The sequence below is a fragment of the Arachis hypogaea genome, chromosome 14 (genome assembly GCF_003086295.3).
Source record: "Arachis hypogaea cultivar Tifrunner chromosome 14, arahy.Tifrunner.gnm2.J5K5, whole genome shotgun sequence".
Lineage (NCBI taxonomy): Eukaryota > Viridiplantae > Streptophyta > Magnoliopsida > Fabales > Fabaceae > Arachis > Arachis hypogaea.
In genome coordinates, this window is record NC_092049.1 from 142,854,071 (window position 1) to 142,872,428 (window position 18,358).

Here is an 18,358-nt window from a genome sequence, read left to right on the forward strand (position 1 = left end):
ATGTATATGACTTGATTGATCACTTTTTAATTTGAAAATACTGAGGTCCTCTACTCCTCTATATCACATAACATCTTCATATAAAAAAAATGAACCCTTGATTGATAGCTGTGTGATTAATAAGTATTTTTGGTAGGTTAACCATTTTCTTTTTCTTCCTCCTCAAACGATTACGACTGGTTGAGTGGTTATAAAATTAAAAAAGAAAATATAACATACAAATATTTAATGAATTATAAAATAAAAAATATTATATACAAACAAAAAATCATCAGATACAAAATCAATCATCATATATTTATATAAATATATATATATATATATTATTTAACTTATTTTTAATACATATTTTATATTTTAATATATATTTTATAGAAATAATTAATTTATTAATTAATTTTTTATGTACACATAATATAATTATATAAAAATACATATAACATGTTGTTACTAATTTCATTGTAAATTATATATTTATTAATATAAAATATGACTCCGGATTAGACCAAATCTATTTGAAGAATGACTGAATCTTAATCCGAAAATTACATTATGTAACTTAAAAGTAATAAATGCAAATCTAATCAAATATATTTTGCATCCGGGTCAAGATGTGAACACTCCTATTGACCTATTCTAGATCAAAAAAGAATTAGAATCAACAAATGACATTAGTATTGTTTTAAGTAATGTTATACAACTCATTGAATCACAATAACATATAACAAATATCATTATATCAAATTTACATTGAGATCAAACATTAATCAACATTTAATCGAATAAATTTTTTGTTTATATATACTTTGAATAAATATATATTGGCTATTTTTAAATATATAAAAATATAACAAACTATTTTTGATTGATACGAAATTCTTTTTAAAGTATTTGTAATATATAAATTTTTAATAATTCAACTTTTTTTTTAAATTTATATAAATAAAAAGTTACTCAATAATATACTATTTACTTAAGTTGACACATGCATCATTTGATCCTAATTCATAATACTAATATCTACAATATATATATAACAGTTATTATAAGGAATCAAATAGAATACATACATTCAAGTTATTATACTCTTCATCAAATTTTTTAACAACTAAATTATATCTTTTAAAAAATAATCAATAAATAGAGATAATAGAGATAATAACTGTTAGTTAGAAACAAGAGACTAAATTAGAGAAAAGATTTGTATATTATTAAATGTATTCAAGTTGTCTATTTAAATTGTCTATTCAAGTTGTCTGAAATGATACAATATAAAAGGGTATTTATAGATAATAAGAGAGGCTAAAATTGTTATATATGGATAATTTTAATGTGAAATACAACAATATTTGATTATTTTGGTATTCTACACGATTGTGGTAGTAGCACAAAACATCACTGACGTTTTACAATAAAAAAAAATTTAATCATGAAAGAACAAAACATCACTGACGTTTTGTAATAAAAAATATTATTTTAATGGAAGAAACAACTAACATTTTGTACATAACTATAGTAATGTTTAACACACAGTTTGGTTCATCTTAAAGAATTTTACCCCTAAAAATACAATATTAAAAAGAAAAAATTCGATAAGAGAATCGTAATAATAAAGACGTAATATTCTATAATAAATATTCAGATATACTAAATAATTCTAATTGATCCTAATTGATCATAATTATATTCTAACAATAACAATAATTAATAAATATGGATTTTGTAGACTCTTGCAAGAAAAAATACTTTTGCGGCCATTGTGTTTTTTTTTTTTTTTTTTGTGTTAAAAAAAATTTGTTTGACGTGGGGCCATCGGTCGTGGCTATTGGATAGACATGTAAAGAGGAGACACAGAATAATTCGCTATCCCATAAAGATATTTTAGCATGATCACCGTAATATGGTGCTCCTCTAAGAGCAAATAATTTTTTGCAATAATTAATATGTACAATAAATTGTATAAGAATGCATTATTATTATTATCTCGTGATATTGCAGTATGTTGCATATAAATGTATAGTAACAACTAATTAAGCGCACGATATAAGTCCATCACATGTAAATAACCTGAAAAGTTAGGCTAACGCAACACGAGACAAGTGTTGTAGGAACTACGTTAATTAAAGCGTGAGATTCAAAGGAATTAGTGAGCTTTGAAATTCAAGTGAAGTCGACGTGAAATTGATATTTGAGAACTATTAAATAATTTAATTGATTTAACTAAATTTTTTATTTAACGATTTTTATGTATTAATTTCATGTAAAGTCGACTTCACCTGAGTTTTTACCGATTTATATATATGTGATCGATGTCCAGATATTTTACTTGCTTATTCAAAATACAACCATATCATCATCATGTACATAAAAATCTCCATTATTAATAATGATATATTTATACATATTTGGTTGGTCATTTTATTTAAAAATTATATAAAATAATATATATGTAAATATATAATTATTGATTAGTGACAGATAATTTTTAATATACGCAATGTATTTTTTTTTTAACATACATATATGTAGTTATTTTTTAAAAAAAAAATCAGCCAACTCGCAAAAGTAAATCAAACTAAGTTGAATCAAGTGAAATTCAAACTTGACTTACGAATATTATAACAGAATTTATTAATAAAGTTTAAGTTTAACTTACCAAAAATTCACAAAATGACTCAAATAATTAGAATCTATATGAATAAATTATAATTTATGTATGAAATATATATATTATATATCTATCAATTATTATTTATTTTCTCTATTATATATACAAATTATATATGTTCTTATGTAAAATTATATATTATTATTATAAATTAAAAATATAAAATACATACTTAATATATTAATATAAATAATTATATTAAGTAATATATAATTATCTTTATATATAATCGAATTAACTCAGAAACTAATAAATTTAGTTTATTCAAGTTTAAATTTGACTTATTTAATATATAAATTTACATTAAGTTCAAATTTAACTTACAAACTCATGAACTCAGTTTATGAAACTATTAACGAATTGAAGTTGTTGCTTCATGAGCTCGCTTGAATTATTTTTAGTCTAATGTGGGATCTATCTAGGTACAAATTAAAGCACTCTTCGATTTGTATGGGGATTGCGAGCCACACCTCTAGCTAGCTTTATAGGGTTGGGTGCTAAATTAAAAACAGCTGTAAACATGAAAAGAAAAATTACAGTTAAAAAGATAAAAGACAAAAGGAATAATTAGGGTATTCATAGATCGGATTCTATCCGCATATCTGCGGTGTTTATCCGAATTCAATTTAAAAATTGCGGTCGCAAGACTTTTGGATTGGATCGGATTGGATCCGCATACTAATCGGATCGAATTGCAAATTTTGTATTAGTATCCGCATATTCAATCTGCATATCTGCGTATCCGCAGAAATAAAAAAATAAATAAGTAAATATTTTTTTATGTTTTATTTTAACTAATAATTATCATATATGTTGTATTATTTTAATTTATTATTTAAAAAAAGTATGTTTAATATTATTTTAAGAGTAAACATATTTAAAAAAATAAACTTTTAAAAATATTTTTATGCTTTGCGGATATATTTAATATCCGATCGGATCCAACTTTAAAAACTGCATATATTAAATCCGATTCTCGTGCACCCTAACAATAACCACGTGTGTGATCATTTGATATGCGTGCTGTAAATTTGAAGTTGTGATTCCAATTTCTAGCCAGAATAAAAGAGATCACAATTCACATATTCATGTCAAATTCAAAACTTGATTGATTCATCATATATACTTAATTAAATTTCAAATTGAATAAAATAAAATCACTCTTATGTATGTATAATTTTGAAGTTCCCTCTTACAAAATTTTCGTCCGGGGAAAAAATAATGTCTGAGAAGTCATGTTTTTTAAATGGAAATGTAGAAATATAATTTGTTTATAAATATAATATTCAAGGTATGATTTGAATTTATTAGTTCCGTCAAAAAAAAATATTTTAAGCAAATTATATTTATATATATATATATATTTTGTTCTTGTGTGGGTAGCCGACTTCAAGGTATATATAGTTTGTCCTATTTAATACTTGAATTCGTCTCTCCTTGAATTGGGTGACATATATGTCGACTCTTCTAAGAACGGCGGCGGTAGCACTTACAAAGACATTCCAATGTTCAAGTTAGTAAAAGTAAAAGATAAAGATAAAGAAGTTATTCGGAATGAATAATATTCTTGTGACCTAGTGAGTCACTTGTATTTAGTGATCTTATTTAGAGGGGTTTTTTATTTAAATAAAATATTTGGACTCCTATATTACCTAATTCTCCTAAATGGTTTTTTTGAATATGAATCCTCTAAATCATATAATATATAAATCGTCCTAGGGTTGTGTGTTTTAATGAATATATAAATCATTGTACCCCGGGACGATTTATGCATGAATTGCATAGGTGAATAAGGCATAAATCGTCCCAGCCCACTGTGTGTTATGAATAACACGTAAATCGTCCTAGCCTAAGATGATTTATGCATTTTAACCTAAAACACTCTATCCTGGCACGATTTGCATGCTTCTTCCTAGCCCTCTACCCCTAGCACGATTTACGTGCAAATTCCAAACCCACATGTCCCTTAGACGATTTTTATTTGTATTTAACAATAATTTTTTTAATTTAAAAATTAATTTCTAATCAATATTTAACACTTGATTATTAGTAAAAATTATATATTAATTTTATAAAAAATATAAAATAATATATACCATTTTTAAAAATTAATCATTTAATCTTTAATTTTTCATAAAAAATAATTAATTAATACAAATAATATTTTAAAAACTTAAATTTTGGAAACAAAATAAAATTATTTTAAATATTTTAACATTTTAAAATAATTTTTTTAGTTACAAAAATTTTTATATTTTGTGACAAACAAATAACTTGTTACAAATAATATTAAATTTTATGACAAATTAATTTTTTATTATAAAATAATTGGAGTTTTTAAAATAAATAAATATTTTGTTATAAAATATTTTGAACGTTTGCAACAACTTTATTTTTTATTACAGAATATTATAAAATTTTGCAACAACACACCGATTTGTTACAAAAGCCAAAATAATTTGTAACAAAAAAAATCAAATTATTACAAAATATCAAAATGTTTTGTAACAAATTGTATTGTTGTTACAAAATATTATTATTATTATATAACAATCACTAATTTTTGTTACAAAAATTAATTTTTTTGTAACAATTTTAAATTTGTTATAAAATTTTTGTTACAAATATTTCATTTTCTTATAGTATATATATAATCAAGCTCATAATGTGATTTACATAAATATTTGTATAGTAGAATATTCTAGAACAAATAAATAAGTCAACACAATATAAATTTGATGAATAAATATATGAAAATTAACTTTAATTAATATTAGTTTATTTTTTATTGTAAATTAATTTTTTATTTTTATTTTTTTTTAATTTAAAATTTAAAATAAAAATAAATTTAAAAATTGTAACTTAAAAAATTAACTTCTTAATTGAACTCAAATTTGATATAGTAGTAAATATGGTATAATTGCATCAAAAAATGATTGTCATATATTAAAGAAACACATATCTTTTTATTCGAATTACACATAAAAATTTTCACATAAATCGTCCTAGGGACTTGTGGATTTTAGATTTGCACGTAAATCGTGTTAGGGGGTAGAGGGTTAGGAAGAAGCACGTAAATCGTGCCAGGGTAGAGTGTTTTAGGTTAAAATGCATAAATCATCCTAGGCTAGGATGATTTACGTGTTATTCGTAACACATAGTGGGCTGGGACGATTTATGTCTTATTCACCTATGCAATTCATGCATAAATCGTCTCAAGGTATAATGATTTATATATTCATTAAAACACACGACCCTAGGACGATTTATATATTATATAGTTTAGGGGATTCACGTTCAAGAAAACCATTTAGGAGAATCAGGTAATATAGAAGCCCAAATATTTTATTTAAATAAAAAATCCTATTTAGAGAAATTTGTGAAAAAATTTATATGTCTATCTGATTGGTACTTAGTTATTTAATTTTATAGAATAAATTTATTATGAGAACAAAATACATATTCCTAATATAACACGTGTATATTTAATTTTAATCAAATTTCAATTTATAATTTTACCTTAAGCGAATTATAACTAACGTACGGATCATATAAATGCTGATTATATTTTATTTTTCTTTTACTAATAGTATGAATGTTTGTAATTAGTAGATATTCTCGTTATTGTGAAGCTATTAAATTATTAATTAATAAAAATACCCAATCATTATTACTGCTACAAAACGTTAATAACATTATATGTAATTTGCACCGACCCGTTTTGCATACTGCATATGTAGCACTTTTGGATGGTAAGAATATTTAAAAACAAAAAAGATGGCAGGTAATGGTACCGGCGGTGGTTTATGAGTTTTTGCCTTTTTGGTATACCTGAATTTAAAAATTGTCACTGTGTGTGCAAAATAGAATGATGTAATTCATGGATATAATATGCTGTTATTAAGTGTTAACCACTTCATCACTTGATACTTATAGATTTTATAAGAAGAAAATTAATATTTTTTCGGTCAGCATTAATTAATCTTTTTAGAATTATTTTATTTATCTTATATTTTAAATTTTAAATCATATTAAATCTTAAATTATAAATATAATTTTTTAAATTGACTAATTTAACTAATTAAAAAATAATTTTTCATATATTTGTTTCATTTTAAAATTAGAGGATGGTGATAGCCAATTATTTATCTTTCATTTCCTGCACTTTTTAGTTATGACTTAAGAAGCGCATGCACGCAGCATGCTCTAATTAAAGGGTACGTATTCATTTTATTTATCCGTAGTAGTTTAGGTTTTATGATTTTGTTCATTGCATTTTAATATTTCGATTGATTGATGATTATATATATATATATATATATATATATATATATATATATATATATATATATATATATATATATAATTTTAATATACTAATAGTATAGAATATTTTACACCGTTATTTATTTATATTTATTGATTTTTTAATTTAGATAATTATTTGTTTCATCAATCAAAATGAAATTATATATATATTAAAAATAAAAAATATTTATTTAAAATAAAAATAAAAAATACAAACTATCAGAATTTATTATTTTTAGTCATCACTTTTAACTATCAATCTAATTCTTTTAATTTAATAATTTAATATTATACTTTAACCTATATTTTTAAATATTAATAACTAAAAATAATAAATTTTAATAATTCTCTAATATTTTTCACAAAAATAATTAAAAAAAATGAATGAAGAGTTAGTCATTTTTCATTGGAAATATATTATGTGAAGTGTATGGAATGGGCGGTGCAACATCGTCATACTAATGTGGAACCTAACAGAACATGCTGGGTCATCTTATATTCTTATCTTGTGATCGTGGCCCCTAAAAATTCCACTATTTTATATATATTCGTATAATGCACCTTCACGTAGGAGCAGAATTACTGTTTTTAGAATTCCTTTTTTTGCCTCAATAATTGTTCTTTACATAAATTTATTGAGGTTAATATCTTAAATGATTATTTGGATCAGCTAAAAAAAAATTGGAAACTTCATATCCTTCCTTAAAAAAGTTTTAATTACATTTAAAAAAACGCAACATTTAGTTTTAATCTTCACAACATTTTAAAGAACTAGTTTTGATATGCGTAATATTTTTGTTATTTTTTGTCTTCTTATTATCGTTTTCTTCTTTTCGTAAGTGATAACGTGATAATATATATATATATTCTGTTTAATTTTACCATGATGTAGTACATAAAATGAACGAATATATTTATTTTCTTCTGGTAAGGTGATATATCATCATGCATGCGATGATTTAATTTGGTACTGCCACAAAGTATAAACTAATGATGAATAATGACTGAATGAACAAATTAATTAGGCATTGCAATTTGCACCCAAAACAAAATTAGGTATTTCACCAGAAAGGTAGGAACTACACATATATAGTGGAGTGGGAGCTTGTCCTATTAATAACTTGATTTTATTAATGCTGATGGATAATATTCTTATTTGCAATTTGATTTTAAATAATTTTTGTATATTTTGTCATTCACTCTTTTATGTCATAGTCAAAATAAATATTTCTTCAAACTGAAAACATTAGTCCATTTTGCATTATTTTAAAAAACTGACATGTTAAATTATATTTTTAATAGTCCGAAACATTATTTTTGTTTGAATAAAAAAATAACGAATAATACATTTATAAAAATGCTATTTTTACAAAACTCCTATTTGTCTAAATAGAAGGAAAATGAATTAACTCCAAAAGCGGGATGGATTCAGAAATATTATCATGAGGATCAATAATATATATAATATTAAAAAATTATGCAAAAAATTATATAATACAAAATATATTACAAAAATATATTGATAGAGAATATATTTTAAAGTATAAAATATGTATGTATTTTTTATTAACGAAGTGGTCGATTCTTCATATCATAAAATTCATCGATAATAGAATCTGTGTCAAATTTTTCAACAATTTTCTATGTAATATAATTAAAAGACAATTAGCAAGAAATTCATCTTTTATTTTGTTTATGCGTTATTCCTCACAATATTCATAGCTGAAAAATATCTCTCAGTTATAATAGTTGAAACAGAGAGAATTAATACCAAATGAATCAAGAAGGACGCTCACAAAAAGAAAAAAAAAATTCACTTTATAGAATTTGAAAATTTTTATTTAATTAAAAAATATTAGTAATAATATCTTTTCAGATTTCTTTAATATTGTTACTTACTTTTTAGATATTACAAATCATTAATATTTAGGTTAGACTAAACTTTTATTTATATTAGACTAAATACTAAATAATTTTTTTTAAAAATTAAATCGTACTTAATAACTTATTACTATTAATCTTTTTTTTAAAAAAAATTAGGGAGCTGAGTCCTCCACTCGCCCCGTATGTCCGTCTCTGTCCCAAAGTGATTTTTTATATTAACGATATATACTAAAATTATCTATAAGATTCCAATTGCACTAATTATATTTTTCGTCAGACAGTAATGGTATGAGGACGGATCAATCAGTAACACGTGATATACTAAGGTGGATGGTTGTGCTTCATGTTACAATACTATTTGGTCATGTATAAACTTGTATTACATGTTGCAGCATTCTTCGTTCACGTGTAGGTACTCCCAGTTCTTCTCATATAAACCAACTTAAAACTCTGGTTGATTTAGGTATCAGAATTTTTTGTAGGTATTTTCAATTACTGTTTTGGAGATGATATAAAGGCACTTTGAACACCCCTCAGTGCCATTTTCGATGTCTTTCGTTTAGCCTATTTACACACAACTAATTTTTAAGTATGTCTTGTAACAATGATTATGTTATTTAATAAAAGAATGATATCATTGATTAATAAATATATTTTTTAAGCTCAAAACACATGTATTTTATAGAAATTGAAAAAAAAAATTAATTTTTGACTTCTTGTTAAAAATATGCGTATTTTTGGACGAAAATAAAAAAATGTGTTTAATCAATTATATATTTTTTTAAATAATATATTTATATAAAATATTTTATAAAAATACTTGTATTTAAATGACTTAGAAAAAAATAAAATTAAAATTAATACATCTAAAAATATTAAAAATTTTAAATTTATAAAAATAAAAAAATTAGTGAATGAATTAATTTGGTGTATAATATTTAATTTTAGAGACTAAAATAAATTACTTAATACAAAGTCAGGACTAATTTAATATATTTATAATAATAATATAGCAGATGATACGTGGACAAATAATACTAATAGCAAAAATAAACATATAATTAAATAGTATTATGAGTTTGTGACATATGGCACAACCATTCATATCAACATATCACATGTCACTAATCAATCTGTCTTCATATTATTATAGGTGGTTAAATTATAAAGTTATGTTATTAAACTATATCAGTATACTATTAACAAAAAATGAGTCAAAAAAATATGGTACATTTTTACTGTTATTGAAGATGTAATTAGCGTAATTAGAATAGTTGATGTTGGACCTGCTGCTTAATGACTTAGGTGACTACATGGCTAACAAATGAAATTTTATGTCAGACATGCAAAAAGTAAATTATTAGATGAATTTATATGTTTTATTGTTTTATTGATGTTTGATACGAGGACTGTTAGAAATATACTTAATACAATTCGGTGGTTGATTTGACTTCATGTAAGTTAATTGTGGGGTCTAATTGAGGTCATTTAATATATTTGGAGAGTCTGTTTGAAGTCCGATAATTGAATTTGCAATGTATTACTGGTTTAAGGTTTGGCTTCGGCAGTGAAGGAGCTCATGCCCAATGTACACCATAGATTCTGCGTTTGACATATGTGGAAGAATTTCAACAAACAGTGAAAAGAGCAGGAGTATAAAGGACTACTATGGGAGTGTGCAAGAAAAACAACTCGCCATGGTTTTGATCAGAAGATGGATAGGTTAAGGAGACTAAACGAGGGAGCTTGGGCATACTTGGATAAGTGGCCTAGAGAGGCATGACAAGGGCCTATTTCCGATACGATAAAAAAATTGACAACATTTATTAGGGCTGCACACGGATCGGATATGATATCCGCGTTTTTTTAGGTCGGATCGGATATCGAGTATATCCGCATAATTCAGCAATCTGTTTGGCTGTTTTTGCAAAAAAATGTCCAGAAAATCCATTTTTTCACTATATCAGTTTACCGACCCTCAGTGCCATATGACTGCAATTAAACAAACCATTCTAATTTTCAAACAAATAAACCATATAAGCCCTTAGTGCCATATCAGTTTACAATTGAATAAACTATTCAAATTTACAGAGATTATTACACAATAACAATATAACACAATGATTCAAGTACTTTAATCTATAAGCATTTGTGTACAAATAATATTTATTTATTCTGATACATTTTATTTTAAAAATTAAAATTAAATTACCTATAAACCTAATGAGTTGAAGAGCGAAGACGATAGAGACGAAGGTGGCCTGATCTGACAGATTGACGAAGCCGCTTGGGGAGACAACCACCGCCGATGGAAGAGAAGACCAAGCCGCTAGAGGAGACGACCTCACTGCTGGAGGAGGTGACCGCGCCGCTGGAGGAGACCACTGACCGCGAGCGCTGAGCCGCTGATGGAGGAACGACCACCGCGCCTAATCGCCTACTGAGAATGCGACCGCCGTCCACTACGTCGATGGAGGAGGCGACGAGGGTGCAGCTGGAGCCTGGAGGAAACGACGAACTTAAGGGCCAGTGATGGATAGTGAACGCCGGTGATGGACTGTATACACCAGTGATGGAGCGAGGTAGAGCCGATCAGAGAGGAGAGGGAGAGCCAAAGTTTGAGAGTCTGAGTAAGAGTCTGAGAGGAGAGTCCAGAGAGTGAGAGAGGAGCGCCATAACATTAGGGATTTAGGGTTAGGTCACATTACATTAGGGTTTATTTAAAACTAGGCTATTTATATGATGTGTGGATATGCGCATCTGCAGATTGAATCTGCGGGTATCACTGTCAAATCCGCTATCCGATCCTATCGTAGTGCGGATCAGATAATATCCACAAAATTCGGATTGGATGCGGATAATTACCGCAGATATGCGAATATTATCCGATCCATATACAGCCCTAACATTTGTAACAATGCTTGCGAGGTTTTTAACTCGAGGATCAGGAATACAGAGCTAAGCCAATAATCACCCTGCTAGAGGAGGTCCGGATGTTTGCAGTGCAGTCGATTGCAAAAAACAAGGTTAAGTTATCCCACCATGTTGGTAAACTCCCACCAATACAGCATAATAGATTGTAGAAAATCCGAAAAGAATCCAAAAAATGGTCACTGATTTGGAGTGGAGATGAAGAGTATCAAAGATTTGAGATCCACAGTTGGCCCACCAACATGACTGTTGACTTAGGAAAGAGTATCTGCACTTGTAGATTTTGGCAAATAACGAGTAATAAAGTTCTTATTAACTATTGATTTTATTTGTTTATATCATTTGGTTAAACAGATTTTGAAATAGATAGTGACTGGTTTATATTTAATTTAAGTGTTGTTCATTGTTTAACTAGTGATTGGTCTCTGGTGATTGGTTAATATCTATTTATACTGTTTGATTAAATAGATCTGGGAATAAATAGTGACTGATTTATATATTTAAGTGTTGTTATTTGTTTAACTAGTGATTTTGGAATAGATAGTGACTGATTTATACATTTAAGTGTTGTCATTAAATAGAAATTTTATGACTGTTTCATAATACTTGTTTTCGTAGGCATGCCGTGTGTCCATGTATATGCAGCCATTTACAGGATAAATCAAAATCTAGAAGATTTTTGTCATCATTAGCTGACTATGAAAACTTATAGAAATAGCTACAAGCACTCTCTCAATCCAATACCAGGGTAGGATCTTTGGGAGAGAAGTCAACACAATAGGCCTCGTGCACCCAAAAAAAGGAGACATACGGGGCCAATAACCAAAAAATGAAGTAAGGACATTGATGAAAAACCCTCTAGTATTAAGAAGTCAAAAACTTCAACTAAGTTGAAGGGCAATACAAGAAATTCACGTGTACTTATTGTGGTACGAGAGGGCATATAAAGAGGAGTTATGCTCACAGGAAGGCTGATGACCTTGTAAGTGCCCTTGCTAATGCAGTAGCAGCCATTGTAGCAAAAAAAAAAAAAAAATCCAAGGCTGGAGACACTACAGACCCAACAAATGCTGCTACTGACACAAGCTGCTGAGGTTATTGAAAATGCTCCATTAGCACCACATCATGTTGTTCATGATGCACAAACTTCAGAGATTATACTCACCCAACCCACTTACTCACAACCAGAAAATCAAGAATAGGTAGTGATTGGTTTCTAATATTTGATGAACTGTTGACTAGTTTGTATTGGTTTATCATACATAATTAAATGTTGTTTGGATCCAATTGATTGATGTTATTTGATTATATATTGATATCTCTTAATTGAGTTGCATTGATTTTTAATTCTGTTAAAAATCTTACTAGGTCCTTCCATCAGATCCACCTCCACCTTCACTTCCACTTCCACAACATGTGACAAGGCCTGAGAAGCTGCAATCTAAGAGAAAAATAACTTTCAAGATGGATCCAATGCAAGGAGCAAGCTCTAGGACAGCTGCACGCTTGGCAGAATTTATGAAATTCGTCCCCAACCCGGGCTTCAAACCACCAACAACAAAATAGAATACAATTTGCAGTATTGACTGAAAGTTGTGCAAGACATATTTTGTAAAATACATTTGATCAAACTATGCTCTTTTGATATTTTGAGATTCTGTTATATAGGGTAATCTGTTTTGGCTAAGGATATTCTGAAATTCTGTTATGTAGGGTATTGTGTTGTGTTACAGATACTGCTTTTGTTAATGCTACTTATCACTGATGACAATGATTAATTGCTATGTATTACTAAATGAATGGCTATCTTTTGTTTGTTATAACTTAATTTGTAAAATTTTATACCTCTTTCATATAATCTCAATTTTATACAACTTTCAAGTATACATCATTACCCAAGAGGACATGAAACTCCATTTTTATTTTGTCATCAATTTCTAGGTCCATGAAAAAAAAAACAATCAAATACATACCAATATTTCATTCACATCATTGATATCACATTTACATATATTTTATCCCACCTAATCTAGAAGCTACAATCACAAATCCAAAAATAATGACAAACACAGATAACATAATATTCCACATTCTTAAGATTCTAATTTCAGCTTCAATTGCACTAATTTTTCATCGCAGAAAAAGTTTTCAATGATCTTCACTAATTGGAGTTTCATTTCTCCCAATTATGACTTCTTCTTCTTCACTATCTGTCCATTTAAAAAAATCGCACCATCTCTTACTGATAGTCTACAACACCAAGAACTAAAAAAAAAAATGAAAAGAATAATAACTACAAAATCAAGAAGAATTTGAAAAATGAGACACACAATCAAATTGCAACAATTCAACCAACTCACATTATAGTTAGAGCAGGTCTCTCTAGATTAGAATCTGTCCCAGACCATCAAAGAATAGGATGCAACCCACAACCGCACCAATGTGGAACCTTCTCACCTCTATCACGGTGTGCCTTTTTCACTCAGCCACCGTGCGAACGAGCTTGATTAGAACTACTTGAGTATTGTTTGCTGTTCCCCAACATCCTTTTCAACTCTTGGAGAGACTCCTGCAATTTGAAAAAATTGGAACTGCTAGGTTTTGTTTAAAATTGTTAGGGGTTAAATTGATGCTTTCAAATATTTCGCTATGTCATCTAACTGCTATATATCAAGTGTCAACCTAAATTGTCAGGTCAGTTTTTTAGTGACGAAAAATGACAAAAGGGCCAAATTAAAATACGAGCCAAAATGTTAGGATACAATTAGAGTCAATTGAGACCTATGATGCACGGACACTGACACGAGACACGACACGACACGTGACACGCCGATACGCGAATTTTAAAATCTTACCTGACACGGGGACACGTATACATATAAAATATAAAGTATTTTTTAGATAAATCATAATGATATTTTGATATTTTATTGATATTAAAATATAAATTAAAATTTTTAATTATTTTTAATGTCTTATTTTAATTATATCAAGTATTTAAAATATTTTTTGTTTTAATAAATAATAATATATACTATATCTAAATTTATTTTAAGAATATACGTTAAGATTAAGACTGGACACGCTGACACGTGATGATATTTAGGCGTGTCCAGGTGTATTCAGGTGAATGTCGTATTCAAAATGTGTCCAAAATATGTCCGACACGCGAATACTGCAACTCAAGAAAGTGTCCGTACTTCATAGATTGAGACCTTAAGAGCTAAATTGAGTCGGGATCAAATTTAAGAGGCATTTTGGATATTAACTCAAGAAAAGACCAAAGAATTTTTTTTGTTCGGGTCTTGAAAGACGAAAGAGTTGAGTTGCGGGTTTGATCTCGTCTAAGTCCAATCCAAATGGCGCGGTGGTGGTGGAAGGCGGCGCTGGTGGTGGCGATGGTGGCCGCGCTGAGAAGCTACGCGCTGAGCCACGGTTGGGACAAGGACGCCGCCCTTAACTTGCTGACTCACTGGTCCCAAAGCCTTGGCGTATGGGCCATCCCTCTCTATGTCTCCGTACACACTATCTCCATCGCACTCTGCCTCCCCTCCGCCGTCTTCCTCGAAGCCGCCGCCTCTCTCCTCTTCGGCTTCCTCCCCGCCGTCCTCTGTGTCTTCTCCGCCAAAATCCTCGGCGCCTCCCTTTCCTTCTGGATCGGCAGGTCAGCTCGCTACTTTTTTTAATTCTAGGGTTCAAAAGTGCGAATTATTTCTCTGCTTTGCTAATTGCTAGTGTGATATTATTTTTTCGACTTCAAATCCAAAGTTAGAATTGAATTGTTTATCTTCCGAGTGACTCAGCTCACTCGAATGTTTATTTTGCCATTTCAATTGAAACTTGAGAGTGCGCGATTGGTTGCTTTTTGCTACTGCGATTCCTCACTAGTGTTTATTTGTTGACCTTCCAAACATGTTGATTCCATTTTTTGTGTCAAAGTTGATGAAGTGACTGCGGAATCAATGCTTTTCCTGTTTGAATAGTAATTCAATTCTATGAAATTCAGTTCCTACGGTGCTCACGGCAGAGAGAGACTTATATTTTAGTGGCACGAATGTATACATGATTCACACTAGGGCACTATGGCGGCATTTGATTCAGCTTAGTTGATGTTGTTGCCTTGCTATAGGTCTTATTTAAGCTTACTATTGATGTGCTGTATCCTGGTTGTTCTTGGTGTTCTTAGTATAAAGGCTTAAGTTATGTTTTGGTGCTCCTAGGAAATTGGCATTGCCTAACACAAATATTTTGAAGGGCTATGATTTATGGGGACTAGAATCTGTGGGCTTTATACAAGTTCTGAAGGACACTTCATTTGCTTTCTTTGCGAGTCTTTTAAGGATTTTTAATCGGTTACTTATTGGTATCTCTTTTCAAAGAATTCCTTTTAAATCTGTTCATCTCTATTTCTGGAATCAAACTCATTGGTGTACTTGATTTCTCTTAACTGGGATTCAGGAACTCTATCAAGATAGCTCATACAAACCCTATCATAATTTAACTTCTTATTGTCTTTGGAACCAGAACTTTAAGAATCAAAGCTCTTCTGTGTTACTTTAGGGTATTTGGCTTCTTCTTCATGTTTTTTCCATGAACTTTTTCAAGGCACCCCTTTCACAAATATTCAAAGGCATTGTTGAGTGGCCACTGGCTAGTGTTCTGTTGATTTTGTCTTTTTTAATCTTTCCTTTTTGTTTTTTTTTTAACAGCATATATTCTTGTCCTTCTCTTTATTCTTACTTTTGAAAGGAAGCCTTGGGTGGGATTATCCTGTTAGGCTGCATACATTGCACCCTTTAGGTGCGGCCTTTCCCAGGACCTTGCCTACTGCGGGATGCTTGTGCTCAGGGCTGGCCCTTTTTCTTGTCTACCTTCTTACTTTTCACTTTCCATTCAAAATTTTTCCTTTCCTATAAAGTAGACTCCGATAAATGTAAGTAGTTGTTGGCATCGTCTATTGTTTTGACATAATAGCAGGAGTCATAAAATCAAATTTGAACTGAATACAAAAATCAACATGGGGATAAAGAATTTTTTTGTAATTTTGAAATTTCTATTCATAAAATCAATGCGCATAATGAAAAACATTAGCTGTTCTGGAACATCAAGTTTCCTCAAGGGGACCTGAATTCATATCAGTAGGAAGGGGCAGAATTATGGCACTGCTGTTGAGGTGGTGGTTAAGCGACATACTTAAGACTTTGATTCTTTGGCATCATATATTTGCTTGGAGTTGTAGTTCTCTTATGCCACAAACGATTACTATTAGGCTACAATACTATGAAATGGTAGTTTCACTGTCTCAGTTTGTGAGAATTAGTGAATGAGACAGTTGTGTGAATATTATTCTATTTTAACTCATCCATCATATATTTCTAGATCAGTTTATTTACGTTGTCAAAGACTAAATTAAGGTTACTTGGGGTTATATCAGGTTGATATTCAGGAGTTCCAAGTCAGCAGTTGAATGGGCCCACAGAAACAGATACTTTAATCTTCTTTCGAAAGGAGTTGAGCAAGATGGTTGGAGATTTGTTCTTCTTGCTCGCTTCTCACCGCTGCCGTCATATGTTATTAACTATACCTTAGCTGCTACCGATGTTGGGTTCCTTTTGGATTTTCTTCTTCCCACTGCAATTGGATGTATACCCATGATCTTGCAGAATACATCAATTGGAAGCCTCGCCGGTGCTGCTGTAGCTTCAGCCTCCGGCTCCAAGAAATCTCAATTTTGGTCTTACTTTTTCCCCCTAGTTGGTATTTTATCAAGTGTACTTATTTCCTTGAGAATTAAAAAGTACTCAACTCAACTTTCGGTATCTGAAAACACTCCCAGCAAAGATAACCCCGTTGAAGCGCATTCAAAAAGTTCTTAACATTGTCTTAGGTGCAAAATTAATATCATACAAGCTTTTCTTTTTTCATCTTTTTTATTTTTATAAATGAATGTTCTGTTATAATCTGAAACATGATCTTTCACTTAGTCTGGTAGTTGCTCTCAGTTTTCACTCTTGTAAGATGTTTATATGTTCAGACTCAGTCCCTTAGATCTTGGTTGGGATTTTCCTCTTAACATTTGAGTAGATTCGTTGAACTTACTCAATAATTCTATTGATAGAACCTGCACGCAACCTGAGCTTGACATGTGGGTCGGTGGGATGCATTATTCAAGTTTGTGAATGGAGGGAATGTGCAATAGTTTACGCGTTTTTATTATTAAAAGATATTGGAATTCAATTGAAAGCATTACCGTATACAATTCTGTGAAAGATGTGAATGCAACATCATATTCATATGGCCTCACTTGGATTCGCTTATGCAAATTATGAATATGGTACCGTCAGGCTCATGCATTCGTGTAAGTAACAGATCTTTCGGAGATTTTGACTTATGAAGCAGTTATCGTCGCAATGAAATTCTCTTAACAACACGACAAGTGTTTGATTGCGTGCAATTATACACTACAATCACCAGTGTGCGTCGACATGCAACAATATGGTTTTCAACAAGGTTAATAGCGGCATTAGTGGTATCGTAACACAGTATAAATGCCCGTAACAAGTGTCT

At 29.4% G+C, this 18,358-nt stretch overlaps 1 protein-coding gene across 1 annotated transcript; it reads left to right on the forward strand.

The window, feature by feature from the left end:
* Positions 1-15,021: 15,021 nt before the first annotated feature.
* Positions 15,022-17,962, forward strand: LOC112798276 (uncharacterized). Its single transcript, XM_025841529.2, has 2 exons — positions 15,022-15,455; positions 17,226-17,962. Exons 1-2 carry the CDS (start codon positions 15,151-15,153, stop codon positions 17,665-17,667), a joined length of 747 nt encoding a protein of 248 aa, XP_025697314.1. The 5' UTR covers positions 15,022-15,150; the 3' UTR covers positions 17,668-17,962.
* Positions 17,963-18,358: the final 396 nt, after the last annotated feature.

Coding starts and splice junctions, on each gene's coding strand:
- LOC112798276 (XM_025841529.2), top strand. CDS start 15,151: ATGGCGCGGTGGTGGTGGAAGGCGGCGCTGGTGGTGGCGATGGTGGCC. Junction 15,456..17,225: donor CTTTCCTTCTGGATCGGCAG/GTCAGCTCGCTA, acceptor GGGTTATATCAG/GTTGATATTCAGGAGTTCCA.